Source organism: Vulpes lagopus, chromosome 11, assembly GCF_018345385.1.
Source record: "Vulpes lagopus strain Blue_001 chromosome 11, ASM1834538v1, whole genome shotgun sequence".
Lineage (NCBI taxonomy): Eukaryota > Metazoa > Chordata > Mammalia > Carnivora > Canidae > Vulpes > Vulpes lagopus.
The window spans coordinates 49208643-49225936 of record NC_054834.1 but is presented as its reverse complement, the minus strand read 5'-3'; the positions used below and the strand labels follow the sequence as shown (position 1 = coordinate 49225936).

At 50.3% G+C, this 17294-nt stretch overlaps 1 protein-coding gene across 2 annotated transcripts; it reads left to right on the top strand.

Moving 5' to 3' along the window:
- The first annotated feature begins 970 nt into the window (after positions 1-970).
- LOC121471850 (proline and arginine rich end leucine rich repeat protein) lies at positions 971-14446 on the top strand. Of its 2 annotated transcripts, none has more exons than XM_041722711.1 (3): positions 971-1135; positions 8501-9480; positions 11891-14446. In XM_041722711.1, the coding sequence occupies exons 2-3, from the start codon at positions 8517-8519 to the stop codon at positions 12064-12066; spliced, it is 1140 nt and encodes a 379-aa protein (XP_041578645.1). In that variant the 5' UTR covers positions 971-1135; positions 8501-8516; the 3' UTR covers positions 12067-14446. The 2 variants fall into 2 exon arrangements, with proteins under 2 accessions (XP_041578645.1, XP_041578644.1); XM_041722710.1 differs by having other exon boundaries at positions 972-1145.
- The last annotated feature ends 2848 nt before the right edge of the window (positions 14447-17294 follow it).

Sequence of the window (17294 nt, the reverse complement as noted above, 5' to 3'; positions counted from 1 at the left end):
CTTATAAGTGGTGGAACCCAGGGATGCTGACCCTAATGTCAGCACTGATTTTTCTAAGTAATCACTTGGGGTGCCTGGGGTGACAGGAAGTTTTGCTGGGCACTACTTAATTGCAAATGTGTTGCAGCTTTTTAATTAAGGAGGATTGTTGGAGGTGTCTTCTGGGATGACATGGACAGGGGGCATTTGGATTTCCTCATGTACCTTGTGTGAGGACCATACAGCCCCCAAATCTCTCCTGAGTGCAAGATGTTTGGAGAAGTTGAAAGAAGACACTGATTTTGTCCACACGAGCTAGAGACAGAGACTTTGGATCTTACATCAAATCTGAATTCTGTCTGCCTTTGCTGTGTGACCCTCAGGCCAGACCTTTCCCTCTCTGGTCCTCAGAGCATCCCTCCAGCAACCAAACCAAAGCCATCTCCCTGCCAGCTCACTGCACAGCAAGACTCCACTCCCTTGTCACCCTCCTAGAGAAGGTGAGGAAGGGCAGGATGGTCACTGCTCAGAGGAAACATCCCACACCCCTCACTGGTTTAGGAATGTAACACCAGGGAAGTGATGGGCATCAGAAGCCTGGCGACTGTGAGGAGGAGGAATGAAACAGGCTGGGGCTGGACCCAGCTTTGCAGCTCTGGCCTGTACAAAAGCTGCTTTTCACGCCTTTTTCCTCTGTTAATTTGGCTTGTTTTCCAAACATAGGTCAAACAATCTCCCCCCAGAAACAGAAGCAGCAGAAGGAAATGTTATTAAAAAACGAGTCCGTTAGTGGGCATGGTGTGTGGACGAAGTCTCTGGGAGTTTTTGGCTGCCAAATAAAGACTTTATTGTTGTCATTCCTCCGTTCCCAAGCTCCCTCTCTCCCTCTCTCTCCCCCTCCTCCCTCCTCCCTCCCTCCCCTCTTCCCTCCTCCTTCCCCTCCCTCCCTACAATCTGCCTGTCCCTCCCCCTAACCTAACCTCCCCACCCTACTAGGATCTGGGAGAAGAAAAGCCAGGCAAATACAAGCACGCAGGCACCACTGGGAGGTTAGAACTTCTAGCCGGCTCTCTGCTGCCACAGCCCCACCAAAGGGTGGGGGAGGAAGAGGGGGAGCCTTGCCCGGGACTAAACCCACAGCTGAAAGGAGAGGCAGGTGTGTGCAGGTAAGCCCAGGGGGAGATGGGGGAGACCCCTTCCCCAGAAGGCTTCCTCCTACTCTGTCCAACCAACCTTATTGATCTGGTCTCCATCTCCTTCCTTCCTTCCTTCCTTCCTTCCTTCCTTCCTTCCTTCCTTCCTTCCTTCCTTCCTTCCTCCCAGCCTTTCTCCTTTCAAGTGAGCCCCAATGAGCTCTTCCACATTTCTCCTGCACCCTCCTCCTCTACCTTCTCTCTCTCATTCTATGCCCATGTATTTGCTTGATGCAAAAATTAAACTTTCTTGGTTCAGATGTTTGCTGTGGCACAGGAAGTTATACTGCGCACAGTATTCTACACAGCAGGTGTTTCTATGGAAACCTGACTCTAGAATCCATTTCTTTGCACCCCTCACGTATTGTCACACACCGCCACAAGGGCACCCACATGTCACAGAGGGGCTGCATTTTCGCAAGACATGCACACACACACACACACACACACACACACACACACACACACGATATGAGGATGTCCTGTCCATTTACCTCCACTCTCTGACTGCATACGACAAGCAGAGCTAGAGCACACAGAGACTGGCTGCCAGCAGACAGACAGACAGACACACACACACACACGCACACACACACACACACACACACATAATCCATCTTGTCTCTCACACTTTCACATGCTTCCCCAGCTGGAAGAGCAAAAAGAAAGTGAGTCTTCCCACTGAGATGGGAGAGCCAAAAGAAAACCATGTGTCCTGATTTGAGGCTGAGAGGGAGGAGATGAACCCAGCAAGCGCTGGAAGGGTTTTTTTCATTCTTTAGAACTTAATTGGGTAGGAGGGAGAAAAAAAGCGCCTTTCTAACCTGCACAGTATCTTCTCATTAGCTCTGAATGTCCCTCCCTGGTCCAAACCACTTGGCTTTTGGGAAGAAAGGGAAAAGCCCCATCATCTCCCCAGCTTCTTAAATTCTGCAACAGCAGAGGGAGTGCTGTGCCAGGGCAGGTAGGGGTGGGCAGCTCTGGGTCGCCAAATGTGGTTGATCTTCAAAATCACCTGGGAGCAAGGTGGGGGATAAGGGAACTTACTAAAAATATAGATTTCTGGACCCCTCACTCTGCTCCTTCCAGATGGAGCCCAGTAATCTATTGTTTAATGCTTGAGGGGCTCCTGATGGTCAGCCAAGGTTTGAGCACCTGAATCAGGGGCTTGAGAGACACCCATGTGGGGACTGAAGAGCCCAGGACTCAAGGCAGTATGAGCTAGGCAGAAGGACTGTATGGTTTCCTGGACAAGAATTGTCTGGTGGGGGAATTCCAGAGTGTCCTTGGAGTAGGAACAAGCCACCTGAAGGAATAGAGAAGATGTCCAGTGGGCCCTCCTCTACCTTTTCCCCACAAGCACCAGCAACTGCATCATCAGGCATATCCCAGAAAATTCCCCCAAGATAGCTCCAAAGAGCTTCTGTTTCTTCTCACTTGCCAATCTGCCTACACTGGGCACTGGACTGGGCTCTTCCCCATTCCCTCTATATCCCCTCTCCCCCTGCCTGATAGCTGTCTGTCCTGAGGTGCACAGAGAGAGGTCGGACTAAACACCAAGCTCTGTGCTCCCCCTTCACCTCCCTGGTGGGCAGCCTCGTTTATTGGGCCTGCGAGGGAAGCATGTCAAGACTAGAAGGGGGCAGAAAAGCCAGGTGCAAAAGGTTGGGAAGGGAAGTCATGGATCACAGGGGTCTCCAGAGCCAGCTGAGGAAGTGAGCAAGCATCCCCTTACCTGCTACAGAAAGGCTTCAGGTGGTGTTAGTGAATTGGAAAGACAAAGTGAGCCTTCTCCCAGGTAGCTGGAGGCTCCTATGGTCTCTCCAACTAGTTGGTTCTAAGACCCAAGTGTGGCCTCACAGGCCCCACAAGGAGGAGGCTGCTCTGTGTGTGGAAGAGCTGGAGGAAATAGGGGAGCCAGTACCCACCTACAAGAATCCCTACCTTTGAGTGGAGAGCAGGGCTGCCCTCTGGCCAAGTTAAAGGAAAAGAGACCCCATTACTTTGAAAATATGTCAACAACAGCTTAACATTCACTAAGCACTCACTTTAACCACATCTACTCATTTAGCACTCAAAACCATCTGATATGAAGGTGTTAATATGCCTGCTTTACAGATGAGGACACTAGAGCTGAGTAGAGGTAGGTTTACCCAAGCTCTCCAGCTAAGCAACTAAAGACTTGCAGGGTTGGAACCCTGATCTATGAGTACTCTAGGCATCAGACAGATTCTTCCAGACTTTCTTCAGGGATTGGAGATACTGAGGGATGGAGGCAGAATGAAGGATATGGTGAGGAGACAGGCTGTCAGAGGAGGACAGCCATCTCACCCCATTTCGTCCCTGGTTCATCAGAATGGAAAACGTGCTCTTCTGGACTAGTGGCCTCAGGCCAGAAAAACTTCATTCTGTTTACACTTTGCCTTGTGGTAGACACTGGGGAGACAGATGGTCTCTCCATAATAGTGTTATATTTATTTTTAGGATTTTTTAAATCTGTGGTTCATTTTAAAGTTGTTTATCACACTTGTTTCTGACAACAACTGAGTGAGGAATATAGGGATAGGGAAGATTTGTTATCCGTTTTACAGGTAAGGAAACTGATGCCAAAGACAGGCTGAGAAACCTCATCCCCTGTCTAGCATGTACCATAAAGCTCTCTTGCCACCACCCCTGTCAGGCTCACCCTTATACTGATTCACCCCACAGGAAAGGGAGAGCTCCATCAATAGTGTGTTGAATTCATCATGCCTCCTTATCAGCCCTTTTGTTAGCTGAAGACCACATGAGGGGCCGCTTGAAAGGAGCTCAGGGAGCCTGGTGGGGGAGAGTGGCTGTCTCAACTCCTTGGCTAACAAATGACCACCTGATTCTCCTGGCTTCCAACCTCCTTCTGGGCTTTAGGAAGAGACAAAGGAAGCAGGACAGCTTTCAGAAGTCTGAGTTTAGACAGAAAGAAGGGAACAAAGAAAGAGGGTCATCCTAATGTCCATGGATGTGCCTCTGGGGCCGGGGGCAGCCCCATTCCCCACGACAGGGTCACTGGCTGAGTTAGGCTGTGAAGGCTTAGGGGTGACCAAGTAGGCAGGAAATATGACAAGAACAAGACTACCAGTGAGTACAGTTGACCTTCGGAAAAGCACAGGGCTTAGGGGTGCCAACCCTCACAACACAGTCAAAAATCTGCAATATAACTGTTGATTCCCCCAAAACCTATTAATAGGCTGCCATTGGCCAGAAGCTTAACCAATAACATCAACAGTGAATTACCACATATTTTGTATGCTCTACATATTATACACCGTATTCTTACAAGAAGGTAAGCTACAGAAAAGAAACGTGATTTTAAAAAATCATAAGGAAAAGAAAACACATTTATAGGACTGTACATATATTTATTGAAAAATATCTGCATATAAGTGGACCCATGATATTCAAACCCATGTTGTTCCAGGGTCAGCTATAGAGTGAAATAATCTTTCTTCAACCCCGGGAGACACACCCAAACTTACTCCCAGCCCAACCCCAACCCCAGACTCTCTATGCCAAGTCAATTAGCCTTAAACTTGCTCATACTGACTTGACAAATCCATGCGAACTTCAGCACAGCCCTGCCCTGAGCCTCAACCTTGCATTAGTCCTGGTGTTCAAGCCTTAATGAGTGAATTCACGAACTAGGTAGGGATGAGGGCTGTCTCACTTTAAAAATCAGTCTCCCTAGAGTATCTGCTCTTTTATAAATACATAGGTGAATAAATGAAACCCCTGCCATTTGTGGAGATTTTATGCTCTACCACACGCCTTCATGTGTGTGATCTCATTTCATCTTAATAAATGAGGAGCCTTGGGATGGAGGGTGAGAGTCAGGATTTAAGCCCAGATCTCCAATACTTGGAATGGAAATTTGAACTGAGAACTCTCATAGGAAATGTTCTGAAGTAGTGAGTGAACATTGGGTTGGGCTTTGCCCTCATGAAGCGGCAGCTCTCAAGAGCCCATGCTGAGGCACGGAGCTGGGTGAGGTTTAGTGGTTGTTGCTGGTCTTCAGGAGCCTGAGGACTGCTAGTGAGCACCACCCAGCAGAAAGCTGAGAGTGGGGTGGGGAGGTATGCCTGCAAAGACATACGAAATGTAAAAATCACACACACTCATGACCCAACCTAAGGGAGTTTATGATTGGATGGAAGGCTCTGGAAGGCGGAAGCATAAGAAAATGTGACTTTGGGCTTTGTGGCAGGGGGTCGGGGTGGAGCAGTTGTGACTCCCCTTGGAGTCCAGGAACCTCCACTTGGTCACACAGATTCTGCTTTCAGGGACTTAGGGCATCGCTGAGTATTGCCAGAGCAATAGCTGTGCTGTCAGGACCTCCCCTCTGGACAGTCAGGCTCCAGCATGAAGAGGCGTTGCCCAGTGAAAAAAGCCTTAGAAATGAGCTCTATTTTCTCAAGAAAGAAGCATGGGATCTGGCGTGTGCACACACATACACACACACATACATACACACACAGCAGAGAGTGGTTGAGCCCTGGGGCTCAGATAAGGGGAGTTGAACAGATGCAGTGTTTCTCCATGGAATGAGGGTAGAGAACTTTTCTTCCGAAACCTCCTCGTGGTTCTGAGCGGAGCTTGGCCAGTCTTGGAGGTTTGGAATGTAAAAGGGTCAGGAGGCCCGTGGGGGCTGGGGTTGGAGGGTGGCAGGGAAGATGAGAGGAGTTCCCAAAGAGTCTGGTGCAGGAGCTGGGGATGAGGAAGACTTGTGCTCACTGTGGACAGAAGGAGCAGGAGGCTAGCCTGTGAGCCTGCCCTCCTGACTGTGAGCCCCAGGGCTGCCCAGGCCCCCAGCTACCCGGAAATACCCGGGAGCAAAGGCCAGCTGCCCCGTCAGTGAGCCACACAGAGCCACCCTTGCTGTAAGTGCTAGACACGTGTTACTTGCTTAACTAGAGGTCTAATATCTAGGCAGATGCTTTTGATGACAACGGCAAGGAAGGGAAATGGGGGAGCTCACAGCCAGTGCTGGGGAGCCTCCCTGAAGCAAGGCTTCATATCCTGAGAGATTTTATGTTTATTTCTGGCTCCCAGGTGATCAGAAAATAAAGAAATGCCCAAATAAATAGGGTCGGAAAAATTGGGGCTCTTAAAAATGTTTGCGTTCAGTATACTAATGCTTTAACAACCCCTTAAAGTGTATATGTCTGTGCTATTTTCTAGAAAATTACAGGACTTATGAAATACTAATTCATAGTTTCCCAATCCTGAGTGGTGTGGGGCCCGGTAACAAGATGGGAGTTTACAATGAATGTCTACACTTTTCAGCCCTTGTGGGACTGTTGGATCCTCAGCTGGAGGTAAAGCCAAGAACCTAACTGTACAGTTCTTCTTTGTGATGAGAGGCCCAAGAAAATGGACCTGGTGGACCCCCCCTCAGAGAGGCCTGCCTGGGGAGAGACCCCCTTAGAGGGAGGTAGGGAAGCAACAGAGGCTGCAGGGCAATCTCTTCCTTCCTTTCCTCCCATCTTCAGAATACTATGTGGACATGGGTTTGCTTATGTGCACGCATGTGTGTGTGCAGCTGGCTAGGTGTCAAGGGTGTGTGTGTATGAAAGGTGCAGGGAGACCCCCTTCTACCCCTTGGAGTTGAGCTCCGCCCTGTCTCCAGTTTCTTGTCACATTCAATGCCTCTGGAGCATCAGGCCGGGGACTAAGCAGCTGGTGAGAGGCCTCTATCCTCTTCCTTTGAGCAGAGCCAGAAAGAAGCATGCAAGGGAGGAGTGTAAGTGGATGTGGGCTCAAAGGAAAGACAGTGATAGGCCTGGCACAGAGGCAGGCAGGCAGGATCCCAGGGTCCAGATGCAGCTGGGGACACACTGTGGCCTGCTCTAGGTCAGAGAATCCCAGGAAGCCTGCTTCTCTGGGCCCCAGACCACCACCTCATGAGGAAGCAGTAAGGAGGCTAGGGGAAGTGATGTGGGAACAGAGAACCTGGCTGTAGACCAGAGGGGAGAGTCATAGGACTGGCGGGCCATGTGGAGGAGACAGTGGGAGGGGAGGAAGCTGGTGGGAGCTGCCACTCTGTCTGCAGCCCTGATCCTATTGCTATTTCTCCAGCTTAATTCAACTCAATCCACATGACCCTATCTGAAGAGTCACCAGAGGCACTGGGGAGCATGACCCCAATATAGCCTTCAGTGACCTATTCCACTATGTCACAGAGGCAGGCAGGAAATTTTTCTTCATAGGCAGTCTCAACACCAACAACTGCCATGGATATGGGGGCAGTGATACCAAGTCAGAAGAAATGAAAGTGATTTCCCAACAGCTTTTGATCCCTTCCCTGTTTATTTTCACAGGAGCCTTCACATCTGGGGAGAAATTCTTGGTATGCCTCTTGCTGGCAAAGACCAGCTTTCCCTGAGCTGAGCACAGAGCTGAGGAGTAAGCAGGGGCAGACACCAGACACAAGTGTGTCCACAGCTCTTTCCTTCCTTTCCAGGACCTCCACAAGCCCTGCTCTGGAAAGCAGGAGGCCTGGGTTTTTGTCCCAGGATTGGTGTTCAACAGCTTCCTGGCCTTGGCAAGCCATTCCATCCCTCCAGTACTCAATTTCTGTAAACAGTAGAATCTGGGCTTGATTGGTGAATTTCAAACCATTTTTAGCAATGCAGCTCTTCTTTCAAATACATGCTTTGGTCAAACCTCTGTATATGACAAATTTAAAAACACAGAGCCAAAAAAATAAATTAAAAAAAATAAAAATTAAATTACAAAAAAGAAATAAAACAACAACAACAACAACAACAAAACACAGAGGCACTCAGGTTGGCTCAGGGGTGAGTTGGAGGTGCCCCAGGGCCACCCACTTGTTTTCCCTCCCTCAGGGGGCTCCACATATCAGGGCACAGTCTGAAAACCATTGAATCATAGGATCTCTTAGGATCCTTCCAGATGTACCACTTAGGACTCTATCGTTCACGTATCCTAACATCCCTCTTCTAGGAACAGGGGTGATTTGTTCATGCTGCAAGTGGGGAGACCAAGCACTAGAGAGGTTAATGGTTTTCTCCAGCAAGCCCCAGAGCTCCTGATTCTCAGTCAATGTGCCTTCTGCCAGGATGTCCCACCCTCCCAGAGCTGGCTAGGCATGTAGGCTGGGGGTCCAAACCCTCAAGTCCTTGTTATTTTCTTACCTCCTGGATATGGGCAGACAAAGAGAGGCTTCCACAGGTCTCTCTCACTGGAGCTCGTCCTGGCCAACACTAGTGCCAAGACAGAGCCTTTAATTATGGAGGCCCAGAAGGTTAATGACTTCGTGTGTCTCCTCCCTGCAGGTGTGTCACCTGGATCATGAGGTCATCCCTCTGCTGGCTCCTCCCACTTCTCCTCATCTTGGCCTCAGTGGCCCAAGGCCAGCTAACAAGACGACCAAGACCCAGACCCAGACCCAGGCCCAGACCCAGGCCTACACCCAGCTTTTCTCAGCCCTATGAGCCACCGGAGCCTACAGACCTGCCCCCTCCCCTCCCACCAGGTCCTCCCTCTATCTTCCCCGACTGCCCCCGGGAATGCTACTGCCCCTCTGATTTCCCGTCTGCCCTCTACTGTGACAGCCGCAACCTCCGAAAGGTCCCTATCATCCCACCCCGCATCCATTACCTCTATCTGCAGAACAACTTCATAACTGAGCTCCCAGTGGAGTCCTTCCAAAATGCCACAGGCCTGAGGTGGATCAACCTAGATAACAACCGAATTCGCAAGATAGACCAGAAGGTACTAGAGAAACTACCCAGTCTAGTATTCCTCTACATGGAGAAGAACCAGCTGGAAGAGGTGCCCTCGGCCTTGCCCCGGAACCTGGAGCAGCTGAGGCTGAGCCAGAACCAGATCTCCAGAATCCCACCCGGCGTCTTCAGCAAACTGGACAGCCTGCTGCTCCTGGATCTCCAACACAACAAGCTGAGTGATGGTGTCTTCAAGCCGGACACCTTCCAAGGCCTCAAGAACCTCATGCAACTCAACCTGGCTCACAACATCCTGAGAAAGATGCCACCCAAGGTGCCTGCAGCCATTCACCAGCTCTACCTGGACAGCAACAAGATTGAGACCATCCCCAATGGATACTTCAAGGGCTTCCCCAACCTTGCCTTCATTCGCCTTAACTACAACAGGCTGTCAGACAGGGGGCTCCCCAAGAACTCCTTCAACATCTCCAACCTGCTGGTGCTCCATCTGTCCCACAACAAGATCAGCAGTGTGCCTGCCATCAACAACAAGCTGGAACACCTGTATCTCAACAACAACAGCATAGAGAGTGAGTGGGGGCAGGGCAGGGCCATGGTCAGAGAAGTGGAGGCTCTTATTGTCTCAATCCTTTCTAGGAGTTTGGGCCGGGGTGGGGGGTGTAGAACAAAATAGCACCCAGTTTGGCACTGGACTTCAAACCTTGACCTTGCCACTTACTATCTGTGTGACCTTGAACAGATCTTTTACCTCTCTGCCACGTTTTCTCATCTGTAAAATGAGAACAGGAACAATGCCTTCTGTCACAAAGTTGATATGAGGATTTAACAGGGTAATACGGATAAAGTGCCCAGAATACCATGCTTGAAGGATAACCGCTTTTCCTCCTCTGTCTCTTCTTGTCAGCCCCAGCTTCTCTGCCCTCCAAATCTACAGGTGGACATGGAATGTAGTCCTGGACATTCTCACGAAAGCAGAACAGTAACGTGTTCTGACTATCACTACTCTGAGATGTCCTGGGCCTGTCCCTTGCACAAGCTGGCAGCTGTGAGAGGAAGGCTGAGCCTAGGTTTTGGAGAATCTCTAAAAGACGTACACAGAAAGGCAGCTCAGGATAGGCAGCTGGTACAAATGCAGCAGCCAGAGAAACACGCCAGTGTACAGGCGCTTTCTGAACCTAGCTGCAAGGCTGGAATATTTAATCATATAAGATAGTACATTTAAGGCAGAATTTGCCCAAACTACATTTATAGGATCCTGAACTTGGGGGAAAAAATTGCAGCCCAGAAGAAAGGGCTGGAAGTCCCAGTTTTGCTTTGATCAATGATGTTGGCTCTGAGCAAAGCATTAACAGAAAGCTTGAAAAACAAGAGAGAATATTATCTGGTCCTTGAAAAAAACCAGGTTCCATCCACATCAGGAATTTACAGCTCTAGGGTTGCAGGGAACCAAGGGGAAAGGGCAGCAACCCTAAGATAATATTAGGAATCCCCAGTTTCCAAACCAAAGAATGAGAAGATTGTTGAGTTTCTACAATCTTGAAACAAATGGATGGGAGAACAGGCTTATTCATTCATCTGGGATAATTACGTGAAGTAGGGGAAGGCTTTTTTTAAAGCTGGCAAAAAGCAAATTCTGGAAAAGGGGAAACTAATTTTATCCTGCAGGTAGTAAACTGATGGAAAGTATTACCCTAAAAGCTAGATAAGCTGAAAATCCAGGCAGAAAGAATACCTTTACTCAGAGCACCTGGGTGACTCAGTTGGTTGGGTATCTGCCTTTGGGGTTGGATCCCTGCTCAGTGCAGAGCCTGCTTCTTCCTCACCCTCTGCCTGCCACTCCACCTGCTTGTGTTCTCTCTCTCACTGTCAAATAAATAAATTAAATCCTAAGAATCATGTTACCAGTGGCCAGCAGGTCTCTATCAGTGTGTGGAAGGGCAGGCTGCTAGGGTACATCCAGCTTTTTAAGGCTGAAGTCAGAAAAATCCCCCCCCGCCCCCGTGTATATCCCCTGAGCCCCACCTGTCTCCTGCGTCACTGATGGACAGAGTGGGCAGAGCTGGCCCTAGATCAGCTAACCATGTTCTCAGCAATGACCTTAATGCTGCCAACTTCCCTGTCCTTTACAGCCTGCAAAATGCCTTTGCCAATATTCTCTCATCTGAAGTGAGGGACAGGTACCCCTCCCACCATTTCACAGATTTGGGAACTGAATGTCAAGGTAGTAAGGTGACAGTCCAAAAAGTCACAGTGGTCATAAGAACAAAATCCACGTAAGTCAGGGCTCTTTCTGCTACTCCAATGATGGACAGAGAGGAAGAAGAAGACCAAGAAGGAGAAGAACATCACTAGCAATGCTGATCCCCCAACGCTGATGAAAGAGGCAAGGTTGAGGGGGTGAATGAATAAGAAATTCATTCAGAAGATGACATCATTTCATGTGACATCATCTCACCAGAGGTGAAGGAGAAAGTGGAATCTCGCTTTCCATTTGAAAGTCTACCACAAATTGGCTCCTGCTGACCTGTCCGGCTTCTCTCTCCAGTACAGCTCACTGTGCTGTTTACTACTCCTGGGTTCTACCATGAGCTCTGCTGCCCCTACAACTTCCTTCAAATAGGAGGTCACTCTAGCAAACACCAACCCCCACGTCTCCACCCTGCTGTGGCCCCACCTATCTTTGAAGGTCCAGCTCACAGTTTACTTCCTCTGTGACTCCACAGAGTGAATTTCCAATAGTAATGGTTGATTGGTTCTGACTTAATTCATTCTACAAACAAGTAAAGTAAACCTGGGGGTGGGCAGGCTTGACTCAACCTCGGTGGCACATTCCCAAGGTCAGCCAGTTCCAGAGAAGAGAACTCAAATTCTTATCATCAGTTGTCCGCCCCCTTCTCCTTCCTCATCTTTGCCTCCAGCCCCATCTGTCCCAACCCCCCACCCACCCTACCTGCTGACTTCTCCCTTCTTTCTCCACAGAAATCAATGGGACCCAGATCTGCCCCAACAACCTAGTTGCCTTCCATGACTTCTCCTCAGATCTGGAGAATGTGCCACACCTCCGCTACCTGCGGCTGGATGGGAACCACCTGAAGCCGCCCATCCCGCTGGACCTCATGATGTGCTTCCGCCTGCTGCAGTCTGTGGTTATTTAGGCCTTACTCTGCCACCCAGATCTCCTCTGACCACACTTGAATGCTGGTGGCCCGGGTGCCTGTGCCCACCATTCGTGTTCTTTATCTTCCTTTCTCATTGCCAGCTTTGCCTTTCTCATCCCATCTTCCCAAGGCAGGAACTAGCCACATACTCTGCTGCACCTGCAGCTTCTAGAGCAAGCCGTCTAAGGGCTTGATTTGGTTCAGCCAGCTCAAAGACACCCACTGCACACCCACACTTCTGGCACCAGAAGCATAGATGTGTGTCTAAAGACAACTTCTTCTCTCTCCTCCTCTCACTCCTGGGGTAAGTCGGGGCCATGGGCTGATATCTGGAACTTGGTCCTGGTCAAAACAAGGAGAAGGTGGTCAGGAGCAGCCCAGAGGTGAGGTGTTGGAAAGTCCTGCTGCAGACTCCACCATCATAGGCAGCTATGGCCCAAACGGGGCCCTTAGCCACAGATCACACCTTCTAAAACTGCTGCTCCACCGACCTGTTCACTGGCACCAGACGTTGCACTGGCTCCCTACCAGCCTGGGTTCTCCAGCAAGGAAGTGTAAGGGAGTGGCTGAAGGACGGTGGAGGGTCAGGAGGACCTGCATCTGGCAGTCTCTTCACAGGGATAGCTGAGCCTCTTCTACTCAAGAGTAAGAGCAGGAAGGAGCAGTCCAGGAGAAGAACAGCTCCAGGAACTAGGGATCAGCTGATGGAGGAGGCGTTGGCAGAGCCCTGGGGATAGGCCCCTGTGGGTGCAGATAGATCTTGCAGTCCCCTTGCCAGTCTGGACAAGAGGCCTGATGCCCTGAGCAACACAGTGTCCATAGTGAGGGGTACAGAGCCACCAGCCCACCCCACCATCTGTTCTCTATCAATGTGGTGGCCCAATCCTGTCCAAAGCCCGGAAGCAGTTCCTGAGAAAGTGCTCTCAAAGGGGCGGAGCCCCCGGGGTAGAAGCCCGTTGCACGGTGCACAGCCGGGCTTCCCAGTCTAAGGCAGATGCATCAGTGACACCTGGTGGCTGGTACAGGTCACAGCTGGCTCCTGTCTTCTTGCCTGTCTTCAGGATGGTTTTACAAGGTTAAGGAGCTGGCCTCAGGTTCCAGCTTGAAGAGCCACGGCCTCATGTGTGTGGTGTGTCCTCTGGGGTGTACAGGGTGCAAAGGTACTGGTGGCCTTGAGGCCGGGGGAGTGGGGGCCTGGTTCCCATCACAAGTGAGCACAAATGGGAACCTTCAGGAACCCAGGTGAGGATGTAGTTTCTTCCTGTGTGCTGTCTGACCTTGTGGTCCCTCTAACTTCTGCCCCCACATCTGGATCCCAGATCTCTCCAGCATTCACAGTCTGGTCTGTGGCTCCACTCCTTAAACCACATTTGAATTATCTACTATCCCTGCTGCCACTTGCAGTAAGTTATTCCCTATATGGACCATCCCTCCCCTTGAAGATCCACCACCCCACCCCACCTGGGCCAGGTGAGTGGCTTGGCAGGCCTCCAAGCAGAGCCTGGGTCCCATAGGGCTCATTCATCTTCATTCCTCTAGGGAATGTTGCCCCTCTATAGCTCCCTAGAGTATATGTTGGGGAGTGGGGGGAGGTGGATGCTCTAGAAATAAGTAGGACACAGTGCCCACCCTCGTTAGGCTGAGAAACATTCCAGAGATTTTTAAGAAATTAGGTTAAGCTAGGACCCTAACCTCAAGAAATTCCCACGGAAGTCTCTCTCCTTTCTCTTTTGCTCATTTACAGAAAACAGGGTCCATTTCCCCTTAGCGTCTTTCCCCATGCTCCCCTCTAGCTGCCGATCCTTCCCAGCTACTGCTGGTTTCTCCAAGGCTCCTGTTGGAAGTCAATATATTATTGTGGCTGTAAGCAACCTGGTGCTAAAGCCTGGATAAGCCCCCACTTCTGCACCAAACTCCCACTTTGCAATCTCTGCCCCTCGGACAAGGCCCTCAGGGGAGCACAGCTCCTGGGGTCCCTTGAGGGCAGGGGGCGTTTCTGCTCCTGCAAAATCTAAACTGTTTTGTTTCAGCAGCAAAACAATCACCATCATCCCATTGCCCCATCTAGATGCAGTCTGCTTTCCCATTGCTCCCTGCAGCTGTAAGCCAGAGGGGATTCAGGGGAAGTTCACTTTACAGCAAACCCCCTACTCCCCTCTGCCCAGTGCTGACTTCCCTTGGATTTCAGGAAGCCCCTCCTCCATAAGCAAGTTCATTCTTTCAGTGCCATTGGCATCTACATAGACAGGTGTGTGAGTAGATGTGTAGGTTACTCTACATGTATCTGTTCTTTCTTCAAAACCATGTTAACTTTGTGAAACAACCTTTACACTCCAACACGCTTTACAGCAGAAGAAATAAAGGAACATGAAAAATATCCTGCTTGAACTTGACCGTGTGAACAAGTTGAGAGAATACCTTGAAGTTATCTTGCTACCCCTCTCCCCCCCACACACACCCTCCACCTCTTACCTGGCTCCAAGGAGGTGGATGGAGAAAGGCTCTGCTTCCTAAGAAACTCTTAAGAAAACAATTCCAAAGTCTTTCCTTGGCAAATTTACCCGGAATCACAACTGTCATGAAAAATTATTCCTAAAGTCAGATCAGACATCTGATAGCTACATTTGAAGCCCAGAGGCTCAGAGTCTTTCAAATCACAGATATCAGATTGTTGAGGGTCTCCGAAATGCTCAGTCTGGAGCCAGATTCAGAAAGACACAAAATAATTCTCCACCAAGTGAAACTTACAATCTAGTGCCAGAGCCACAGCAAGAAAGACAAATTAGTGACAGAACTATAACAAGGGCGAAGAACAAAGTTCTACAGGCCATGCGGAAGGGCATGAACCAGGTGCCTGGAAGTCTGTCTTCAGACAGAAGGTTGATTCCAGAAATGGGTTTATGATCCCCTCAGCCTACACCGTTTTCTTTAGAGTGAAAACTGCCCGATGCTGCCCCACTGTTCCCACTCTGCCTCCTTAATACCTGCTTTAGTTCAACTCAGCAGGTTTTCAGTGCACATCGACTGTGTGCAAGGTTGCCAGCTAAGAATTCAAGGAGAGACAATATCCTTGTCTGTACCCTTGAGGAATTCTTAGCTTGGGAAAGGGGAAAGTCCGTGGAGTAATCCCGCATCCTGAGTGTGTAGTAACGCAGCATACAAAGAGCATGGTGGAGAGGTCCTCTACCCCCATGGAGGGACACCAGAATGATTCCTAACATTTGAGCTGGATCTTCAGGTGAGGGAAGGAGAGGGAAAAAAAGCATATAACCAGGAGATGAAACAGCATGAGCCAAAAGGGAGTATACCCTGTAATTGTGTGTGTGTGTGTGTGTGTGTGTGTGTGTACACGCCTGAGGAAGAGAGAGGAATGTGTTTAGGTTACAGAGTTATGTGGCTATAAGCCCTCAGCAGGGAATATATCCCTGTCGTCCAAAAACCAGGAGGGTTCCTGAAATTTCCAAGCCTGCCCATGAAAGGGGCAGCAACAGGGTCAGCTGGCCAGACTCCTGTCCCCACAGCCTGCCACCTCCTTTCCATCAGCAGGCCTTGTGCTTCTCCTAATGAGACACAGGGATTAGAAGGGCACCTGCACCTCAGGTGCCCTTGTGCATGCTCTCAGGATGCTGAGCTGCATGCCACAATGGCATGATGGTTAGTGGGTTCCCACACAGGTCACACACCCGTGCCATGGACAGTCCCCGATCTCCATAGGAACTAGAACATGTGACGGGCAAGCTTGTAAGTGTGAGAGTAGAAGCTGGGAGAGGGTCTGAGATGTGACTTCTGCTTCAAAGGGGCTCTTTCCTAGGGTGCAGGGGAGCCTGTGCATGCACCCTAGAGGAGACTGGCTGTGTCTGTGGCCTGCAGAGCTTGAAAAGGCGTGGGGGAGGACCATTTGAAGTGCTTGTTGCTGAGAAAGTGGGGAAGAAGAGTGGGAACAGGCAGGGAGAATGAATGAACAGTCGCATTTGCTTTCCTCACAGGGAATAAATGTTGTGGGATGGGAAGGGGAGCTGAGCCCAGCCTGACTGGGGGATGGGGGAAGGCCTGCAAAGCCCAGGCTGTGGAAAGAAAGTCAGAGAAGACAGCGTGCCAAGTGTACCATCTGCTTCCTGGGCACCCTGCTGGCTCCAGGGCTATCTCTCTCTTCACCCAGCAGAGCCTCTGTTGCTGCTTCTCCCCAGATGGTGGGCTGCCAGGGGCACGGGAATGTATGTTCCTGTGGTGACCAGGTCCTTGGGTTGGGGGATGCCACCCCCTCACCAGCTGGTGCCCAGGGACGTTGCAGGCCAAGACTGCACCTCTGGCCGGGCTATGCGATCTGCCCCTTCACGTGGTGTGCCAGGGCAGAAAGGAGTCTTGCCAAAGCCATCTGTTCTGAGGGCATCTAGGCACATGATCTTGGAGCTGGGGTGGGTAGGGTCGGGGAGATAAGGGGGAAAGGGCCAGGGTCCTATGAACAAAGGACAGCTCTCTCTAGACAAATCTAGGCCCCCACACTGGCTTTGTGTGACCTTGGAACTCACTGCACCTAGCTGGACCCACATTTCCTGTCTGTTGGATAACACCCTGCTGATTGGGACTAGATGATCTTCGGGGGCTTCATAGTCAGGATTCAATGTCTGGTCAGGGGGAGGGAATAGGGAGCAAGGGGCAGGATTAAGGAACACCTCTGGCAAACACACAGACCCTTCCACTCCTGCCTTCACACAACAGCCTGACAAACCAAGGAAAAGACTATGTCTCCTATACAGACATCTTTGACAGGGGATGGGGGTGAAGAAGATTCTTCTCAGCCCCCTGTGGACCTCCCCAGTGGCTCCTGGTGTGCGTGACCGGAGTGCACCTCAGTGGATGGAGAGAGTTTCTTGTATACTCCTTGCCATCATCTCATCATCATCATCATCATCATCATCATCATCATCATCGGAGAACTAGATGATCTTTGAGATCCACTTCATCCACGTTCACTTTCTCGTGGAAGAACTGCCCCAGCCTGCAGAGCCTCCCCCTGGTGATTCTTGTTGGGGCCCCAGGTGGTGGGTGGCAGTGTGCTCAAAGTGCCTTAAGTTGGCCTCTTGGAATTTTTGGATTCTGTCTGAAAAAAAGCTAGAAAGGTAAGCCCCATCCCTCTCAGTGCTCCATCACCTGCTGCTGCTCCCTTAGAGATAAGGAACTATCAGCCCCTTGAAGAAACGCCTAGAGAAGAGAAGAGGAGCTGA